This window comes from Gymnogyps californianus, chromosome 6 (genome assembly GCF_018139145.2).
Source record: "Gymnogyps californianus isolate 813 chromosome 6, ASM1813914v2, whole genome shotgun sequence".
Classification (NCBI taxonomy): Eukaryota; Metazoa; Chordata; class Aves; order Accipitriformes; family Cathartidae; genus Gymnogyps; species Gymnogyps californianus.
In genome coordinates, this window is record NC_059476.1 from 34,713,984 (window position 1) to 34,736,666 (window position 22,683).

A 22,683-nucleotide genomic window follows, 5' to 3' on the forward strand; every position below is an offset into this window, starting at 1 on the left:
TTCCCACTTGAACTAGTCTGAGGAGCTACAGATGGGCTAAGCTGAGGGATTGGTAGAAGGCAATGGTAACATCCCCGCTGCAGGGCCACTGAGTTACCCTGAACACGGCCGGTTTTTCAAGGGGAAAGTACTGAACCACTCTTTTCAGAAGTAGCACCGTTATTTCAGATAGAGATAACTCCCCCTGTTACTAGTGCAATTATTTAGATGTTTGCGATAATGAGTACAGCTGAGACTGCAGCTAGTAATAATGCCCTGGCTAAAAGAAAAAAAACTTTAGCCTCAACACTTATAAACTATATGCTAAAATCTATTTTTAGTCAAGAGTTATAGTAGAAGGCTGAGAAACTTAAAATCCCAGGGACTCTTCTAAGCTAATCATGATGTCTGTGGCTGCATGATCTAGGGTCTAGCATTTCTGTGATGCATTTCTGTCTAGGGGTTGGTACCGGTTTGGTTTCAGACTCGGTCTTGTTAACCAATGAAATGGGATTCCCATGGCCAGCTAAACTGCTTTTTCTACAAGGACCAATTTTGCGAGGAGCAGCAATGGGTGTCTGCAACTGCTGCATTTTCATAGATAACTTTGAATCAAAGGAAGAACTACTAGCAGATGTGTGGTCACACTTCTCCCAGTTTTCCTTGCCCAATTGCTCTGTGTTCACCTGTGCTTTTGCACTGTATGGTGACTTATCAGAGGGTGGAGGTGGAGCTCTTCTTTTCTTTCCTCTGCTATCATTAGGACGTGTAGTATCTCTTTTTGGGCCCAGATGCATGTTTTTCTGAACAACCATCTCATGAGATCCATCAAAGAGTGAAGCCCATAGGGAAGACGCAGACTCTTTTTGCTGGCCAAGCAGGAACTCACCATCACTCTCTTCGATTTTTCTTTGTATGATATCAGCTAAGCCCTCATGTCTCACTGGAGAATCAATGCCTGTAATTTTAAGGGACAGCAATTAACTTGGATTAAAATGCTACCAATGATTTTACTGCTACCTATTTCGTTATTACTATTCAGAATACAAAACTGTATTAACTATGTCTCATGAAGTCTGGACTAGTATTAAGAGTATTAATGGATGAAATTGAAAAGATTACATGTGCTTTCAAAGAGAGAACTGAGGTGACAGCAAGGAACTGTTTTCGTGACAGCTGGCATTGAGGCAACAGGGTAGGCATTGATATTTCTTTCCAAGTAAAAGAAAAAAAATAACGTACTACTAGGAAACCTGTACATATTAGATATTAAACATATTTTGTTGTATAGTGCTTTGAAAATTTCGTTTCACAGAAGGCCCATGAAAAAGTCTATGATTAAATATTCTTGTGCTTCCACCTTGCAGAAAATGGGACACCTTTACATGTATCATTTTTCTTTCCATGCTTTAAGACCGTCTTGCCCCATTTCTTACCCCTCATATTGAGTTTTCTATGTATACTGCAGTAATACTAGCCTCAAACAGCAGCAATATCTTTTCTATTGCAGGCCACACGTTAATGAGTTTCAACATATTTTTAAACACATACCTATGAATACTATAAATAAGCAGGAAAAACACCTGGTATATTAAGAATAAAAGTTTGTGTTCTGCTCCTCACTGATGTACTTGAGTATCAGTAGAATCATGCTACCGTGTTACCTTCATAAAACTTCTATATAGTTGATTTACTGCCTTTCTGCTCTGCATTCATAGCTTAGATAGGACTCTCTTGACTGTTCAGTGCTCTAATGCACGGTAACTCAATGACCCACATGGCATTTTGAGCATCTTCACAGTTCCAATCTCAAGCAGCAAGCAGTCAGGCATTTATAGTTGTACAGTGTTTCTCAGCCAATACTGCATCAGATCCATTAAAACAAAGTGACCTACTTTTTCTAGTCTGTAAATATTATTTCTGTAATGAAACTATTAAAGTAATCCTGCTGCATACCATTTTGCTCTGTAAAAATACAAGTCTCAAATACATGCTAGCTAGATTTTCCAAGCACATTTTTCAAAGATCATTACCAAAGACCAAACAATTAGGTAAGTTATATTAGGTAAGCCCTTAAATAGCTTTAAGAACAGCAAATTAATTTCATGCAACTAGTTAAAGACATTATTGGTTTGCAGACTGGACTATTTTACCTTTACATTTCCTGAGCTTTATACTACTCTTATGATGAGTGTTTATTTCTAGTGACAGCTTTTCTGAATGTGTTCAGGGCTCCCTAGTTACAGTTCAGATTGCAGATTTTTTGGCTCAAGGTATAAAAATGTATTCATTATTTGTGCTATTACAAATTCAGATTTAATATGAACTCCTTGGTATGCAATTACATTGCGCTTTCATTGTCTGAATTGTCCTTGAAAAACTCAGTGTTTCAACATCAACACCAGAAGCCATCTGAATACAGACAATGTTGTTTCTGTTACCCTGCAACTTGAAAAGACAAATCCCACTTACTCATATCATGGTAGACGGAGGTCGCTTCTTTTGTCAAGAACAAAGGTGGTTTCCGTGGTGACATAATCTCAATTTTCATAAGTTCTTCACAACAATGTTTCCACTGGCCTGAGAGAGAAAAGAGAACAATGACTGGAACTCAAACACTTCAGCTTGAAAAAAAATTGAAGTTATTAGGTTGTGTTAGGAAACTATCTCCAAAGCAATGCTAAACAGTAAGCATTTACTTTTGTTTAGCAGGAATGCTCAGGATGCATTTGTATTTTCAACCCTGTACTCATTCTCTTAGCACAAACGTCATAAGCTACTACCTTTAATCTAAGCATCCCATCAGCACCGTTATACTATGAAGGTTAAACATCATAATTTGCCTTCAAATCCTCAAACACAGTATAAATTAATCAGGAAAAAAACCTAAAAAAAATAATAATTTAAGGTTAGGGAAGCTTCATGAAGTTATTGAGGACAACCTCCAATACACTGCAAGCTGGATGTTACACAACTATGTTACAATGTTATAGTAAAGGAATGTTCTGTCTTTAATAGAGGATAACTTGCCTTTTATCCGTTAGCAGACAAGGAAACCTCTTTTTCTATTAATAGATTTTGACCTTAAGGAAAACAAGACACAGTAAAATTACTTTGTTCATACCAATCATTCCAAGTTTTCTGAGCACATTAATTTTAAGAGAATTTTAGAACCAGGGAAGAAAAAAGGCATTTAAATGCCAAGTGACCCATTTTTTCTGAACCTAAGGAAAATGTCTCAAAAAATCCATGGGTATTCTATCTATAATGAATAAGAAGTTGTTCTTTTACCCCACTCTATGGCTAATTTAAAGAGGATGCCCTAGTTTTTGCTTGGTGTGTTTCTTTAATTGATAGAGCCTTTTCTCATTGTAAATCAGAGCTAGAAAGGACTAGAAATACAAGCTACAATACCGAGTTTCCACAGCCTCAATTCACCGATTTTATTGGTGTGGCCTCTGACTAAAGACTGATACTTCATTAATTGACCTGGTTCTGTTTTCTGACCTGATAAAAATGACTATCAGGAACCTACTATACCTTGTCAATGACAGCATAATAACTGACAGTTGTTCTCTACTCTTAATAAATCTGTGAGTCAAACTACTAAAGCAGAGGAAAAAGACGAAGACAAATTAATCTATATAGTTCTTATAATAAATATTTGGTGTTAAACAAGCAACACAGTATACTACTTCAATACCGTTTCACTGTTTTACACCAATAAATGAGTTTCTTCTCTCATGTAAGAACAGTGTTTTTCCAGAGGTTAGCCAAAGGATCAGGGTATCAATTTATCATCTCACTTATATCATCTGTTACAAAGCCTCAGATACAGCTTTTACCAGGTTCAAGTAAGCAGTGTGTGTTTGCATGACTGGATCAGAGTGTGTCTAGATGAGCATATTCCCGTGTGACAAGGGGTACCAAAACCTTAGAATTACCAACAGAATCAAGTAATAATTTAATTCATCCATAATACTGCTGAGCAAGGAAATCCCATATACATGTGCCTGCTTGCAAGGGCTGGCTGAATCTGCATCCTAGCCAAGGCCTCAGATGAACCCAGCATCCTCACCACTTCCCACTAAGGCTTCCACACCCAAAGGTTTCATACTCGCAGAATTTCACAAAACCAACACACCACTGGTAGGATGCCCAGGCAGAGGTGGACTCTTCCTGCTACAGTGGATGAAGAGATGGTGAGAATTTAGCAGTCCTTAAAAAAAAAAAAATTATCTAGAGCACTGCTAAAAGAGACCAAGTTCTTTTGAGACTGAGGGACATATTCTGCTTCTGGTTTCCTGCGAAAACCCAGACTGAACATGTGGACTTTGGGTTAGTCAAATATTTGCCTTCTAACAGCTTAGACCACTACCCAATATTATCCCAAAGAACATTTTTCTTCTCATCGTTGCAAACAAAGGCTTATGAGGCAATTCCAATTCAAATTGTTCAAAGATCCCTTTGATGTTACATAACACCCCACTTGGAGGGCACGTTGCCAGCACTGCCTGCTTACTTACTCAGATCATAAAAGTGCTGCCAGAAAGCCTCCATCCACTTATGAAGTTCGTCCCTACTGTCAGTAGCAAAAAGTTGCGTCACAGCCTCTCCAGACACGGGGTTGATAACAGAGAAGTTATTAGTTCTTCTCTTGGAGTCCTTATCCACAGCTCGAATTCTGGTTTCCTAGGAACAACAAACTGTGGTAATGAGTTATTGCTTCAGCTCCACACTGGTATCACCTTATGGCCAATGACAGTGTAAAGGAGGTATCATTTGGCTTTTTATCTAATCCAGATTAATTTCCAATTAAAAAAAAAAAAGAAACTAATGTCAAGAACTTCTTATAAAAATATTTTCTCATGAAACTATTAAAATGGCATAAAATATGAAAACTAAGGGAATGGAGCACAATTATTGCAGTTTAGTTTTGAATTACAGAATGTACGTTCTATGTTTCCCTTCCCTCTGCCTTCACCAGCTCATCACACACTGCTCTTTCTTCTCCACAGTCATTTAGTGAATAATCTAAAATAACAGCAAGCAGCTCCTTTTCTCTGAACTCTTCAGTTGGACAACCACATTGCTACAGCTACTATTTAGGTCTCCTACTGTACTTCTGTGGGCCATTGTTTATGCAATGTATTCTAAACTTGTATCTATTTTATGTTCATCTTAGTGAATCAGGACATTCAGGGCTAATACTATAGTGACAGGAAATTTAAAAAGAAACTTATCTAGTCCACATTTAAAGGAGCATTTGTAGCAGTTACCCATACAGTTCTGCTAGAACAAATTTCCAGTATGAAAAAACATTTTGCTCTAATATTAAAAAAATCCTACTTGTCATTTCAAAATAGACATTTTAGCTTTGCCTTAATTAGGGAGAGCTACATAGAAACAATTAAAAATATATGAGAAGTATATCACAAGTTTATCAAATTTCTTCAGCTAATGTTAGAAAGGGTCTCAGATTACACAGCAACACTGTTACAGCCAAGGTTTCCCCTTCTGTTTGAGGACATAGTTCAATTGATTTTTATGATCTAGACTAGATCCAGTGGTATTTTCATAGTATCTAGTTTCTTTGTTACGGCATTACTACAATTAAAAAAAAAAAATACCCCTAACTGAGTGAATTTTTTTTTTCCATGTGTAAAATACTGAAAGATTTTAGTAAAAGTCTGATAAAACACAACTGAAAAAATTTCCAGAACACAACTGGTCAACTTTGCTGCTAATCACAACATGATGAACAGATTAAAATAATTAACATTACTTTATTTACAAAAGTAAAAGCAGAAACCCTGGGAATATCTTCACATACACAATTCAACCTGATTGAACAAGCAATAGCCTATTAGAACACTGCTCTTAAAAGGATTTTTGGCATACCCAGGAGAGCAGCATAATCCCAAATCCCGATGGGATGATGAGTTTTGGTGTCAGGGAGCCATCCAGCACTCTGCAGCTGGCCAGTCCCGGAGCCTGGCACGACACGAGGCCGCTTAACGCACGTTGAGACCATGGAGCGCCCTCCTGCCGCACAAGGGTGTCCCCTGGCAGGGGGAGCGCCCCAGGTTTTGAAGGAAGCCAACCACCACAGCCAGGGTTGCGTTCAAACGTCTCCTGTCTGGATGGACAGCGAATCTGACCACAAAGGTGGCCTCAGGGCATTCCTCAAAATACAATGGTGACAGATCAACCGTGTTCCTTTTTATACAATTCAACCAAATGTCAAACATCTACTAAAGATGTTAAACATACACCTACAGAAATTAAGTTTACACATGGGATCCCATGGGGATAAGCCTAGTTCTGATACTCAGAAAAACAAAAATTATTCTATGGAACATTCCCCAGATTTTAAATGCATTACCGAAGTAACCATTTGAAATACCAACAGCTGCTTGTAGCATATCTGATGGAAATGCTCATATAAATTCTTCTGTCTAAAAATAGGAGATGAAGTAATTCATCCATAAGTGCTCTATATCCCATTAACTCAGGTAACCATAGATACCAGCAAAAAAATTAAATCAAATAGCTTAACGTTTGACAGGTAAGAACTTCAAGCATACCATACACACAAGTTTATTTAATGATGTTTGCTGCAGGTTTTATCCCACAACTATGGTATTATTCAAAGGAGATAAATCCTCAAGCAACAATCTATATCTGATGCTTGAATATTTAAGGAGTGATAGATGCCATTACAGTAATGGGCTGAGGAGTTTACCAAGCTTGGGTGAAATACACATGCCCAGTTCCACTTAACAAAAAAAACCAAAAACCAAACAAACAGAACACCAAAAAAGAAAAAAAAAAATTAAAACTACAACAAAAAAAGTGTCTTAAGGTACCATGTTATAATAATGCTCAACCTTTCGCAGTCTTATAGACAACTGAACGAACTCTGCTCCAGCTATTGTAAAGACCAGAACAACCAGTGGATCGGAATAGAAAAAACTGAGTTGAATCTTGAACTCAGATGACTCTTCCAGGGAAGCTGAAGCCAGTTTTACATCCTATATGCAAAAGATTATTTTTTTGAAAGTGGGAAAAGACTAAAAGGGAAAATTATAGTGTTTTGGTTTTTTTTTTTTTTTCATGGAATGTAAATACAAACCTTCTTCTATACTTTTCCCCCCACATCAAAAAATCTCTTTGCCTGATAATACCTCTCTGGAAATCTCATCTTTTAAGCTAAAAAGAAAACAAAAACCGGGGCGGGGGGGAGAGAGAGAGAGAGAAAGAATTACAGTTCTTGAGAAAAATATTGAATAACCTAAGATCCAGTTCTGTGTATCTATTTTAAGATTAAACAAACCAAGTCACATATAACAAACTTCCTTCATGTTTTTAGTACCAAAAAAATAAACAAAGAAATAACAACAGAACACTGGAAACAAAATAAAATCTGTTCATGTGTTGGTTTCTGCTGTAGTGTTAATAATTTCCATGGGGTCTGTTTTAGGCAAGCAGGGAAATATGGTTAAATTTAAAACTATGGCTTTCAAACACATTAATGCACAAGACTGAATTCACCAGATCAGCTACGAATATTTCCTCCTTTCATCTTTATTGTTTTGTGAACTTGTATTCACGTAACATCCTTGTGGCCACTGGATGGTAAGTATAATGTGTAAGTATAATATGGAAAAGCAATATTAGGATTTCTATGTCATTTTAGCTATCTTCGGTGCAATGCAGCAGCTAAAAACCAGGAGAAGGAGATGGCATTATATGACCAGCCAGCATTCTGTGGAGCACCAGGGAGCCATAAAGTACAGTTTCCAAACCACTCAATTTGAGCATGTGTGTTATAAGGTCCATCGTGTGGGATCTGGGTATTATATCTGCTTCCCCTGCCTGCATCCACAATTTCTTTCAAGCAATTGCAGTACTAAATTGAGCAAAGCGATGTCAGATACCAGACATTTGGAGGCACTTAACTAGTCTGTGCTTTTCCAAAATATTTTCACATGTATGAAGGCTTGTTGAAGCCAACCAGTGGGACAAAGTCCTTACTAGAGAGAAAATAGATATTTTCAGGGCTGCCCTCGTTTCACCACTGCTGGAGTTCCCTGACGCACACAGAGAATCTTGTTCATATTGCTGGCTCCCTAAATGTTCACATGGTCAAGAACTCGTATCGATATCCTTCTACTCCAGTCCAAGGGTGAACTCCCTGGTTCCCTAACTGCATGGTTCCCTTGAAGTTATGCTGCTGCAGCCGTCGCTACATTTTCCAAAGAATTTCTCTACCTGACCTACCTAGCCCATAACAGACATTCCAACAAGAACAGTCATTCAAGGTAACAGTCTGCAGAAATGCCAGCTTGATTCTGTCCTTTCACTCCTGCTACACTGTTTAGCAACCAGTCTATGAACCCTGAGCCCATGGCTGCAAACACTTGTTGTTCCTCATCCTGTTCACCTCAACAATTAGCATGATCACGGAGATAGCTTTGGGCCTGCTGCACTGCGTGGCACCAGAGCAAAGACTGCACTGGCAAAATATGCCCAGAAGGAAATCACGGGCCTACGTTAATTCAAAGCGATGTCCCAGAACTCCTCAAGCTTCAGGCATACTTGGCACAAAAAAAAGTTTTATTAGCTATGACCAGGACACAATAGAATATGTATTCCAAATACTGAGCTACTAATGTGAACCACTGGCACATGCACCAATTTGCTAAGCTATCAGGTGTAGGTAAGGCCTTTATTATCCATTTCAAACTAAAGACAACTTGAAAAAATTTCAGGAACTGGCCCATAAGGAATATTTCTTGTTCAAATTGGATTCCAGCAAATTTTCTTTGCTACAGAAAATATCATTTCTCTTTTCCTACTTAGTTGTGCAATATAATATGTTATAATCACATTTAGCTGGAACAATAATAGTAGCACTTGCATAATAGGAACTGCAGAACCATTCTTGCTCAACAGCAGTAGCAGTGAAGTCAACTGAAGTTGAAGTAATGACTTTGCTGGTCTTAATGGCTTCTTCAAGTCTCGATTCAAAGGGAATGGGAAATAAGGCTATCAGTGTGAATATTTTCCAGAGAGTTTCTCATAAATCCAGATGATTTCATTACTTTTCAGAAAGTATCTTTCAATTACATGTAAAGGATCAGCTTCACATTACAAATGAAAATGCCACATATGCAACCAGAAGAGATTTTAGTTAGAACGTCTAGAGTTGATGTTCAATCTCAACTTTCATTTTGAAATTGCTGTTTCTATAACAACACGTAGCAGACAAGCCCATATGATTAGTTTGCTTTCATTTAATCCGTAAGAGAAATTTCATAACAAAGGAATCAAAAAATATCTGCAAGCATTAAGTTATCTTCAAGAGAAACTGTTTAAGTAGTAAAGTATCCAAATATGTTTTAAATTGCAATTTTTTTTTTTCTGGTTTTAATTTAAATTGAAGAAGGATTCACAGTCATATTCTCCAGCAGTCTGACATTTTTGTAAAATGGTATAAGATACATGATTTATGTACCTTCTACATATTAGCTTTAAGGATACTCTGCAAATGTACAGACAGTCTCCCAGCAAAGGCTTATTAAGCTGGATTTTAGGTTCTAAGTGTATTGGTAACTTGGAGGAGCAAAATACCTTAGTAGAATATGGTTCTTTTAAAAGCAAAGCAAAACTATGATATAGACCAAAACAGAGACCTCCAAGGAAAGATATGATGTTGTCTGATAGATAATTTCTAAAAATATTACTGTCACATTTTAGAATATGGATTTAGTCATTCTATAATTTACTAAAGTTTACCATTTCTTAACTGATACTGTAAACAGCTGGAAAACAGAATTATGGCAAAGGCTGACTAGTGCCATTAAAAGTGACTGAAGAGGTAAGCAAGTAAGCCTGCTTAAGTATATACAGTCCAAACATTTATGTAAATGCATGAAAAACTGGAAGAAAAAATGGCTTTGTTAAAAGATATGGCACTAGCAGAAAGGTGTTTTTAATTAAGGAATCAATTTAAATCTTAGCACATTAAAAAAGAAGTCCTAACACAAACAGGTCACATTGTTATACCTAGTTTAAATGTTTGGTTTAGATACAAGTCTCAGTCTAGGTGAGAATGCAGTCATATTTTCCAGAAACTTTAAAGCCACCAAAAGCTGATATTGCTGTTCTAAGCAGCAGTTCCTTATTACTCTATGTCTCTACACATTCCCAATCATAGCCTAGCCCCTTTCTTGTACCACACAAGCATTTGTGTAGCCATGTAGTGAACTGGATAAGAGAATTTATTAAAGGGAACCACAGTTGAAGCCAACCCTCCTCCCGCCCCGCAAATGAGCTAATTTTAACCCACATCAGTTCCCTTATCCAATTCATCAGTCAGCTGCCCTAATGCCTGCCCTGGCATAAAGCAGCACAGCAGTCTGAACAAGCGACTGGATGGGAGGAATGCTTCTTTCAGAATTCGTGTTGGCATCAAGCATTCGCAGTAGTACAGCAGCAGAATCCAGATCGACCTGTGCTTAACACAGTTTCCAAATGTGTCTATTTACTTACGTAAGACGAATCCAGCTATGTCAATTGCAAATAACATTAAATTCCTCTACTCATCCTTATGTGATATTAACTCTTGATGACTGCACCAAAAACAGTTTTTGAAAGCATCTGTTCACCCTAATGCTTGCCATTCTAGAAGGTCCTTCCAATAACATTCCTAAATTGAGCATTTAAATATTACTTCAAATTAAATACTTAATGTTTCTTTAGCCAAATAGTAAGTAACATTTTAACTTTACATTTTAAACTCAGCCTTTCCAATAGGGTATGAAAAGCAGCAATAACATCATCCTAGAGAACAGAACTTCGAAAGTTATTGTGCCCTGTACAAAATCAGTAGTAAGAAAAGCAGCTTATTTTAAGGCACTAAAATATTTTGAACAATTTTCCAACTCTCCTCCTAATTAAGACTGTGGTCAAATAACACACACCAACAAAAAAGCTTTTGTTAAAATGCCACCTTGCTGAGGACAAAAAAACTACCAGAGCATTGCTAAGGGACTGTAAGCAAGACATTTCCAAGGGCTGTCTTACGGAACTGTGATATAACAAGCTATCACTTTTCCTAAAGAAAAACATCCTCCTTTTTACCTCTATGTTAACCAGTCTAATGCAATAGAAGGAACTTACGTCTACAGTGAAGAAATGTAATGTCCTTGCTAAAAAATTCAGCGACTGCAAATTTCACTGAAGCATATCCCACCCACAGGCTACCTATAAAGCATTCTGCATACTAGAAGCTTAGAGCCCAAATGACTGTAGGTATGTCTTAAAACAAAAACAACCTCCCCCAAAATAAACAAAAGACCCAAACCAGAAAAACCCCATACAACCAATTTTACCTTGTGGATGGAAACTGTCAATGCTGGCTCCAGTTTAGCCTCAATTTCTTCTGGCGAGTAATAACAAAAGAGCTTGCCACCTCTTAGTATGCAATACAGCCTCCTCCAGCTAGTTAGACTTCCTATCATTTGCTAAAGGGAAGAAATTGCCAAACATAAACTACAAACTAAGAGCATATTACAAGGTATACAAAGATCAGTCTTGTGTGATCAAAACGTATCAACACTAAATTCTTTCCTAAAACAAAGACTTGCTGTTGCAGAACATTTCAGAGTCACTGATTTTTTAAATGTTAGCAATACTTTAAATGTCTTTTGGTGTTTTATAGTTTTCGCAGATTTATTGCCATGTGACACTAACAATATGGAATCTGCTGGTTCACACAGAATGAAATCTAGAACTGGTGTCTACTGTAAGAAAGAAACCACCTTATTAGCTACAGTTATTACACAATCGGAGAAATAAAAAGAGTATCTCACTTTGGAAATACACAGTACATTCAACAAATGTCAAGCAAAGCCATTTGTCTAGAATATCCACTTTCTCAAATGAATTTTCTGAACAGTTTTCATAAATGCATTATAGTTTCACAACCAGTTTAAAGCCTGTAATTCAGCACTCCTCACAAATGACCCAGCCCCTCTGGCCCTCCGCTATCACCTTCTTGTTTGCCTAGTTGTGCAATGAACCAAAACAGAGAAGTAAACTGAGTTCACATGAATCATTTTTGAAGGGATGAGTTTAAATATGGCTCGGTTCACGAGTCAGATTCACCATGCTGTGATATGAACTCTTGCGCTAGCACAATGAGAGGTATTTGCAAGGATGAGAGCTACAGGAATATTAGGACTGCTGCCGTCAAGTACCAGCCTAAACCAATTCTGAAACAACTATACTTGATCTTTACGTAACAGCCTAAATAATTTTATTGATAAGCACGCCAAGGAAACATTTATTTCTTCACGCTTAGCCACTGAAGATACTGTTTGTAAACGCAGCTGTGAGATAAATTTTCCCCTTGCTCTAGGTAGAACAGGTGAAAAATAACAGTTCTCAAGAAACCACTTCAGGTAAAAGCAAATGCTTTAACAATTGACTCTTAGTGACAGCTATTAACAGAAGAGGATGTAAACACAAGCAAGGTCTTCTTACCTGCTGATTAAGAAATCCTGCCATCATATCCCTAGCCATGCAGGATGGCTGAGCAACTAAACGGCAACACATGTTTCCATACAGGGGGAGCCAAAAAGAGGATTCCTCTGGGGGAAAAGACCAGGCAAAAGACAGACAAACGCTTAGTTCCAAACATTTGTCCTAAATACGTAGTTTAGCTTTCTACATCCATTTTTACATTAAGATCATGAATGTAAATAAGCATTTTTTATATTTAAAGACATTTCATCCTGTATGGTTAGACTAAAACTGATTTTTAGTCTTCAGTTAGTTTTTTTTAATTTAAAAAAAAAAAAAAAAAAAGGAGAATTTCCAAAAGAATTTCAAGTAAAAATGGAGATATTGTTCTGCAAGAACAAGTCGTTCCTACATAAAATATAGCTTTAAATCTCATTTCACAGATAGAAAGATTTTGAAAGATAAGTGCACTGGCCCTCTCATCTAAGTAGGATCCCTGAGCCCATCCCATTGTGGTGCACAGGTACATTTACACATGAGCACAAACTGAGATTGCTTTATTAAGGCTTAGAATTTGTATCTACTTCTGTCTTCAGCACCAGAAGAGCATTTAGGATTCTGAGGAGTTTCTAATGAATTGCAATATCCCTCCTCGCTCAGCTCTACTATGTAATAGGCTCTCTCTTCTGTAATTAGAAGCAGGTAATACAACGTTCCATTGACATGACTCTGTCTTCGGTCATGTTTTAGAAATGCTTGTAATGAACCAAAATATCCAGGTATGTCATTTCTCACCAGACTAAGTTATGTACATTAATGACAGAAAAAGGAATTCGAAGAAGAAAGGCTATAAAGTACTAATAAAGAAAGGCTTACAAATATCAAAGATACTCAGAATTATTCATCCAACCCTTCAAGAAACAAATGCCCCATAAATCTTCAGATCTGTACTTAGTCAGAATTAATGAAGTGTAAGGAATGAAATTCTCCTTGAGGTCAAGTTTACCCAAGTAAAAGATAAAGTTCCCAGAAGCTACAGTGAAATACAGTGAAAGTCCCATGTCTTAAGTTAACAGTTAGAGGGTGGCTTATGGGAGGGGCTTTCTTTTCAGAAAATAATGGATGAAGTATCAAAAACTGTACTCCAGCTACTTAAAACATTACCTCAGTTGCAGCATAATTATAGTCCCTGTGTTAGCATCTGGGCTGACTGCTGCCAACTTGTGCTGTCCCAGAGCTGAAGTACAGTGACCAACGCAAATTGCAAGCACACATGCTTACATCCAGTGTTAAATCTGGGCCTGAAACAACCTATCTGGACTGAAGCTATTTTTCTACTTTCCTTCTGACTACAGAGGAAAAAGCTGTTCTTCATTCTGATACCCTTCCTTGGTTGTGAGGAAGGGGAAATAATTTGTATATAGCTACAATTCACATAAGACCAAGATGCAAATGACAGAAGAAACTCCCAAAAGAATTAAGTTTTCATCTGGACTTGAAATTTTACTCAGCTTATAGTTTATTCAGCTGTGTACAGATGCCTGTTTTAGAGCCGTTAAATATTTTATTAAAGTTGTTCTATATTAAGTATCAAGAAAAATAATCTCTTTAAGCTCTTTAGTTTACAAGAGAGACAAATGCAAAATATTACTGGTTTTTTATTTCCTTAAATTGGTACCATATGTACTTACCATTTCCTGTAATGGTAAGGTTGTGGGTCCTGAAATTGTCCTCAGCACTCTCCAGCCCCAAAGTGGTATATGCTAGCAAACTGTACTTTGCTCCACTAAATGTGAAAGAAAAGGCACATTGAAGACATTTCTGCTTCACGTTGCTCAGGCAGTTATTAAAGGGAGCCTAGACATGCCTGAGAGAACACGTTTGGGTACAAGGGAACGCCAAGGTGCAAGGCAGCACCTGTCAGTGACCACAGATTGCCACCCCCCAACCTCTTCCCACAGAACTCCTGTATCTCTGGTTTTCCTCGTAAACCAACGTTGTCCCACAGTCTGCTCATCTGCTTCCTATATCCTTATCTCCTGCCTCCACCCTGTGTGTACCTCCAGTTCTCTCCCACCCCACAACTTCCAGGCCAACGCCACGAGGCCCCGTCAGGTTGCTCTTTCCATAACCACCTCTCTTGGACCTGCCAGCCGGGAGACTTCTTGTGCGGCTGCTGCCTACAAGCTGGGCTTACACTTACTGCTGAGCCAGCGGCTGCCAAACCCAGGCGTAAAGGCTGTGCTATCCAACCTCACCACACCCTGAGAATGCTAAAAGCATCTCTCTCCTCTAGTCAGACACGAAGTAACTTTTAATAGTTTTACAGCTTTTATTCCTAGGCCTAAAGCAACTAGATGTGGTAACAGGTTCAAATATTGTTATAGTTAATAGAACAACTGATGACACAAACTTTATCTGAAAATACAGGTTAAAAATTAAAAGGCTTTATACTGTCTCACCATGTTGCTCTGCTCTTTTGCTTTGCCTATGTACACTACACTTTATAAAACAGTTTTTTATATATGTATTTTTTTAATAGTGTCTAATAGCTTGATTCTTCACATGCAGAAATCTGTGCAGAAATCCTACAGTCAGTTTTGTAGCATAAAGGACTCTTTCACTTATTGTGTTTACAGTTTTCAGAATGTTATATCTTTGTTTTGGATTTGCCTGGGGGGGGGGGGGCGGAAATCACATTTACAATTCAGCACAGTGCATGTGGAATGCAATTCTTGGAATAAACTAGTATAAATTTGGTACATGTTTAACCTTTTCCCCCAAATACTCTTCACAACGAGTAACAGATTTACAGTTCAGCAATGCAGTAAGAATTCCACCTGGCTAATGGCAGTTTAAACAAAGTTCACAAGAAAACAAACCCCTCAAAAATCACTAACTACTCTCCCTAACAGGATCTAGCATAAGATCCTTAAAATATCTTCAGTAAAGCGTAAGACTGCTTAGTGGTGTAAAAGGTGAGAAGACACTACTGAACTAACATCACTAAAAGATAGTTTTCTATCATAATATTTTTCAAACATTATTTCTCCTAGTAGCACAGTGGGAACGTACGGTTTTAAAATCTTTGGCTCTGCAGAGGAACAAGGCAAATGCCTACCTAGCCCTAACCCTAATGAAAGAGGAGGAGGAGGAAAAATAGCAAGTTTGTTAGCAGGGAGGTCTGTTACACATCTATCTCAAGGGAATAAAGAGAAAATTAAATACGATATGACATTCTGGGAAAAAAACCCCACTGCTGTGAAACATTTCAAGAGGGCAAGCTGAACAAAAACTCATCAGCATTTGTATATATTCCCTGCTAGACTGTTCCCTAACAAAAGATTCTCCACTGATTATGTTTTGCCATGCAGTTGAGCAATACATTACCATTCTATTTAAACTGTACCAAAATGTTCACTTTCTTCTCACAGATAAAACTTCTGTGCTGATTTTAAAGTTACTTTTTTTCTAAAGCATGACTAATTACCACAACAACCTTGCCAAAAAAAATAGCTACTTCACTTTAAAAATATGCTTCACAGTAACATTTTCGTTCTAAAATGTAACAGTCATTCCTTTCAGCCAGCTGCAATATAATTTAGAAAAGTTTTATCTGCAAATATTTTTTAAATTTAACTGGCTAATCAGGATTGTTGACTACGTTTTGCCCCTACATTTTGCAGAATTAGCTAACTGCCTTATGTGGCAGTTTCTTTGTATAACAAAGAATAATCTGCCTGCTGCATCTCATTCAGTACTTTGCATATCTATAGTATTTTTCCATGTAATAACTTTATTAAAAAAAAAAAAATCAGCTCATCTCCACAACATGCCTGTGGCAAAGGCTTGCTGTTAAATCTGTTTACTGATCAAGAGAGAGAGTCACCAAAGTTGCCACACAGACACTGGCGTGGGAAGATGTAACTATATCACCCTTCTATTGATGCATATTAATTAATACATCTCAGATTCCAGAATCTGTTCCTGAATATTAATCCCAATGCTAGAAATCCCAATCTTAGTTCACTCATCCAGATATATAGAATGGAGGATTTGTGAGTCAAAAAAAAAAATCCTAATATGCTCACCTTTCAATCAGATCTTAAATAATAGAAGGTAAAAACAAATATAACCTTCAGGTACTAAAAAGAACCTAACCGTAAAAGTGAGGCCATTAGATTAGACTATGTACTTCTAGCAAAATATCACTATGAATTTGCCAATTCAAACATAGGACACCAAAGCCGTGCCTCCAGCCCAGTGGAGGACAATACATAAAAGGCAATAACAACAAGTCCATGTGTAGGCCAGTTCTGCAAGTGAATAAACATGCACTTCAGGGAGTCTCTCCAATGATTTATCCAAAGAGCAACCTAGTTACTCTAGAATTCGATAGTATAACTACACTAAACATTTTCCTTCTACGATAAATGTAAAAAGCCAAAAAAAAATTTAAGATAGAATAATAAAATTAAGCAAGCAAAAGACTGTATAGAAATGAAAAGAGAGATAATTAAGAGTAGAAAGAGTATCAGCATAACTGAAGTTAACCAACCTAAGCAACCATTCAAAGCACTTTGTCACTAAGCTTTTGCAAGAAGTTACAAGGCTGACAGCTTCCTCACTAACCAGGGAGATTTCTAAGCCAAGAAGTTTGACACAGAGGGATCACAGAGTTTTTGGAAAACACAGAACTTCACCCATGTGTGCTCTGAAAAGAAAAAGGCCTGTACAAATGAAATCTACAGAGAAAAGGTGTTCATATAATACAGAAAGTTCCCTTTTTTGTTGCGGTTTAATTTCACCTGCTGGACTGGTAAAACTCTCTGGGAATACTTGAAAGATCTCTTGTAATCTTGCAATCTCTTCCCCTTTATAAGGGCTACATACCAAGGTCTTACTAATATAAATCCTACGGGCACCCTATTAAAAAAAAAAAAAAAAGACAACTTATTTTCTGCCTATAACAACCCATTTCTTTCCAAGAATCTTTTTTAATCACCTAGCAAAGCCATCATTAAACACATCATTGTTCATTTAACAATGTGATGTCACCGTGAGATGATTACTTACAGTAGAAACAAAAAACTTCAAGATAGACGAAAGCAAAATACAATTACAATTGAGAAACCAAAAGCAAAACCCACAGGAAGAGGCAGCTATTTAGATTGTCTACTGATGCTTATTCCTTAAAAGACAGGCAATCTATATTCAGGTGAGTACAATAAGCTAGTGGTTATATCTGAAGCACACTGTATCTAATGATAGTGTGTCATCGCCCAACTGGAGCTTGTGGAAAGCACAGCCACCTGAGATGATGCAGATTGAAAGATACATCGTCATTAGGTGGAACACACTGGAAAGTTAGTGATAAGATTTGCTTTGCTCTGTGGATAAGATACGTATTTTTGATTGAAACAGTAATATCAGTTTGACAAAGACAGAATATGCTTGAATGTTTCCTTTTAAAATCTGGGCAAATAGATATACGAAGCTAGACTAAGACTACACTCAACACCGGGCAAGAATTAGGCATTGATTCCTTACTGTTCAGCTGCCAAAAAAAAAGGTAATTCCTTTAAAAAATTGCTTTCTTAAAAAAAAAAAAATCAATATTATTAGTATTTACAATTTAGGTACTTGGCCTGCTTAAATCCCAATGAAATTAAAGTAGCTGGGAAATATTAGTAGGCAGTTAACTTCATTAAAAAATGCATGAGAGACTTAAGATCACTTTTAAAAGGAAACAGGTAAATTACTGGGAACAGCACTTATTTCTATGAACACTGAAATCCAGTAAGTCATTTTAAAATATGTTCTGTGCTAAAGTCAATTAAGAAAACTCCTGTTAAGCAGCTTGTAACTGTAAGGTGCCTTTGACAGTCTAGAGTTTTACTGAAAAGCCAGCAAATGGAATGGCCCCCATGTGCACACCATGCACCCCAGGCACAACAAACAGCTCTGTCCGCTTCATTAGGGGAGAGGGTACAAGAGAGGTTTCTCCTGTCCACATACCACACTTTTTTATTTCAGACAACTTGTAACTTTTAGACATGTCTACCTGTCCGTCAAGTATGAGCAAAATTGGCTAGGTGCAAAAATAATATGGGGGAGGGAGTAAATGGGAAAGGGAGGAGAGGTAGATGGACAGAGGGACACAGACCGATCGTACAAGCTTGATCTCCTCCAGACATCAAACTAAAAATATTATAGAGTTTGCAAATAACAGTGGATTTACCAGCTAGCTAGCTGTATAGCAGAAAGATAAAGCCTACTCGCGTGTTTCAAGATCAGAACCAGGCCCCAAGGCTGAGCGACATGGTTGGAATTCACACCTACTTTCTCATTTCCTATTTAAAATGTAAATTTTTTTTCACTCGGGTAAGTACAGAAATAATCACTTTCTTGGCAATTTTCCAAAACTTTACAATATATTTGGCTTATTTCTTTTTAAAAAAATGATAAAACCAGAATATCAATATATATGGCTTACTGGATGACCAGGTCAGCAGGCAAAAGGGATTCAGTGCTGTCTTCTTCCAGTGCAGCTTTGAGTTTCTTCCCTGTAGCTTTGCTGAGGGACGTTTTAAGCTTCTTTGCTAGTTTCTTAGGAGTGTTTGTTACATATAAAGACTCCTCTGTACAGCAACTATACACTTCAACCTTCACCTGGAAATCTGGTCTTGCTTCATCACTGAAGGGTGGGGGAGGAGAAAATTTCAGAGCATTTGTTAATAAACTGAGTATGCAGCCAAGGAATGCTGCTGCTAGTGTATATATTAAATAACATATATTTCTAATCAAGGGAAAGAAGGCCATAAGATTCAGGCAAAGACACACATTAATATGGAATTAAAGACTAGAGTACACAGCAGTAACTTAGTGTTGAAGTCATGAGATGGATGTTATAATTAAACCATAAACAATTGCAAACAGGAAATTCAACATTTATGTTAAAACAGAAAAAACACCCCATGTTATGGAAATACACAGGCAAGATATTCAAACACACTTAAATCTGCTCTCTACTGTTACGCAAAAATCACATGATTGAAAACCTATCTGTGCCTATGGTCCTAAATCAGATTGAACTGTTTTAAAGATATCTTAGTCGCACCCTATCCCCTTCACATTACTGAAAAAATCCTATCTCACAACCAACAAAATTTGTCATTCATAACTTAACTGCCTACTGCTGTATTCTTCTATCCGCAGCCAATGCTTTCTCTGTTTTCAGTTCTACCAATTCTCTTGTTCTCAAACTTAGTCATCAAACCAGAAGCCTAATCTCATCTTTCAGGTACAAATCATGTCATTACACACATGCCCATAACGAAATCATCCCAAAGACTTTTACAAAAAGTCTTTATCTCAGGGGATACAAGGCAAGTTAGAGTGCCTTTTCTGCTTTTGTTGCAGTATTTCACAGAAAATTATGATGGTCAAGTCTCATATCTTTGAAGAAGCAGATTTAAATTTTTGCCCCCACTCTTAACTTGAACAGATGTTTAAGAGTTTAAAATGTGATTTCAAGATCCACTCTCTCTCAACCACTCACTTTTCAGGATCTTGATTTAAAGTTTTCAGTAGTTCTAGCTTTCCAGTCAGTCTTCCTCAGGAGACTGAATCTAAATTGCTAATATAAAAAATAAAGCTGGGGGGGAGGGGGGGGGGGGGGGGGGAGTGGGACATTAAGTGCCTCTCAGGACTCTCTTAAAAATTATAAAGCAACAAAAAAGTACATGAGAACACCTTTCTACTCTTTTCCAGATTACTTTTAAAGATAAGTGAATAATTTCCTGTCTAGTATTCTTCAACTATAAAGACTGTGGCTGTAGCACATGCCACATAGGTGTAACAGAACACGAGGTGTGGGAAGAGACCGTAGCCTGCTGTACAGAGTAATACTTAAAACACTGGCTGCAACGTTCATGCCTATACTTTCATAATGCTTTCACGGTTTAGTATTAATTTAATTCTGTCCTTGTGGTACAAGTTTGTTTATCTCTTTATATAAAAAGAAAAATGCTTCAGGATGGCAAAAATGAAAAGAAGTACAGTTCAAGTGGCACATCTACAACCAGCATCATTACGTACATAAAAACCAACCTTCTAGAGGTGGGGATCCATCATCCACTGAAATTAACAGGCCCTCTACTGATTTCTTTGCCCACAAAAAAACCTGAGTGCACCTCAGCCAATCTTATTCATAATCATATCCACTTTCAGAAGAAAACAGCAGTATTTGTACTTCGTTCAACAGAAATAAATTATACTCACAATATGGTTACATTTTCAAAACAGATATCTGTTATTGCTTTATCCACAATAGCCACCTCTGTATCAAAAACCTCAGCTCCCATTCTGAACAAACAAAAAACTGCATAGCGCTGTGATTCTGGAGAGAGCCAAAGAAATGTTTTATTAGCCATATTACACATCACAATACTAAATGCTTCCAGTAAACAAAAGTAGAAGAAATGGTAATTCAAACCTCTAAGGACTTGCCCTCAAATTCTTCCCACCATAAATTTTCATCATACGATTTTATGATAATTGAACTATCAAAGCTGCTGTATAGGTAGAACAACATTCACAGAGGGAAAAATGCCTACCTCTGCTCAACTTTTTTTTTTTCCCTGATAATCAGGGGTAGTTTGTGCTAGCAACTTCAGCAACGTTAGTAAAAATGTAATTTTGTTTAATAAAACTGATTTTAAGCAAAAAAACCCTAACATTTGATCCAAAGCCCGTATCATTTTATGAATGTACTGTATAGGATTACACTATTTTGCCACGCTTAGCCCCTCTGACCATATTGAAAATCAAAGTGAAATCAATGCCAGGTGACAGCTGGAACAGATTTAGGGTTAATCTCCATGACACAGCAAAATGCATGTACTTGAAGACTATCCAATAATACACTCAACACCAACAGACAACTTCCATTTAAATTTCTCACTGGAAACAGCCTCCAACATGCTCTCTCAAGTGTGGACAAGACATAGAACAACATGTTTAATCAGAAGTTTCTCAGCCATCCATATAATTTTTCTGTTGCTTCCTCTGGAATTTCTCTGCAGGAGGACTTTTTAGAGACTGGGGTTTAAATATACAGAACCACAGGACTTTGAACTAACTCAACTTGCTACAACCAACAACTTCAAGTTAAGAGCAACTACGCAACAGAGTAAAATATGGAAAGGTCAAAGAAGGGGTTGAAATGAGTACGGACTTCCCCATCCAGTTTAAGTTTACAGGCATAAGCAATTGCTTATCACAGTAGTTCGTTACATCTTACATACTTTCTTTATTGCTGAAGTGATCAGAGCCTTTCCACATTAATGGTATTCGAATATCTAAAGGGAAAAAAAAGGTAGGGAAATTAAGTTATAGCCAATACTGTAGATCTGCAATCAAAACAAATTACAAAAAGTTCCCTGTTTCTTTTCCTGATGTTCTGGAGGTAACAGGAACTTCTACCCAAAGAACAGCATAACTATTTCAGTTTTATTATCCATGTCAAAAGAAAATTCATCAATTAGTTCAACTTGAAGGGTTATTTTCTTTTAGAAATTATGCTAGGATAAAGAATATTTTAAATCTCATTTGAAAGTACCTGAAATAACATTTCAGAATGGCTGTGTAACATAGTTCTGAGAGGTATTCTCAGAACTCCGAGGTTCTGAGTCCATTATTATGCATAGATGTAAACTGAAACTCTGCTTGCCTTGTGCTGGAAACCACTCATCCAACTGCAAGAAGAAAAACTTCCTGTTTTAATGGAAAGACTGGGATACTTATACTGCAAACACTTAAGTCTTGTTTTGCTAACTACAGAGAAAAAAATCACATGTAATCACACTCCCAGTTAGAATTGTCTTAGTTGGCATAAAAAGAGTTTAGAAATCTTTTTTTTTTTTTAACTCAGAAATACCCTTCTACTTCAGAACCATAGTAGAGAGGCAATTACAGAACCATTATTTTAAGTCATGCCTGTCATTTTAATATTAGGAAAGTATTTTCTTCAACAAATTTTCCAATTTAGCTACTCAATCCAACACAGTACTGACTGACATTTTCCTCCAGTTTCGGGGACTCAGCTTTAGACATAATGTTTCTTATTAGTCCCTTGTTAAAAGACAAATGCAGTGGAGGCTTTATAAATCC

The 22,683-nt window shown here is 37.1% G+C and overlaps 1 protein-coding gene across 1 annotated transcript in view; it reads right to left on the minus strand.

Moving 5' to 3' along the window:
• Positions 1-367: 367 nt before the first annotated feature.
• The window catches only part of RTKN2 (rhotekin 2), a 28,010-nt gene continuing 5,694 nt past the window's right edge, over positions 368-22,683 (minus strand). The window contains exons 3-11 of the mRNA XM_050899236.1: positions 21,819-21,872; positions 20,794-20,911; positions 19,007-19,207; positions 14,202-14,296; positions 12,532-12,638; positions 11,379-11,510; positions 4,506-4,671; positions 2,452-2,559; positions 368-937 (exon numbers count right to left, since the gene is read on the minus strand). Coding sequence (XP_050755193.1) covers positions 375-937; positions 2,452-2,559; positions 4,506-4,671; positions 11,379-11,510; positions 12,532-12,638; positions 14,202-14,296; positions 19,007-19,207; positions 20,794-20,911; positions 21,819-21,872 — 1,544 coding nt within the window. The 3' untranslated portion in view covers positions 368-374. The remainder of the gene's footprint in view (positions 938-2,451; positions 2,560-4,505; positions 4,672-11,378; positions 11,511-12,531; positions 12,639-14,201; positions 14,297-19,006; positions 19,208-20,793; positions 20,912-21,818; positions 21,873-22,683) is intronic.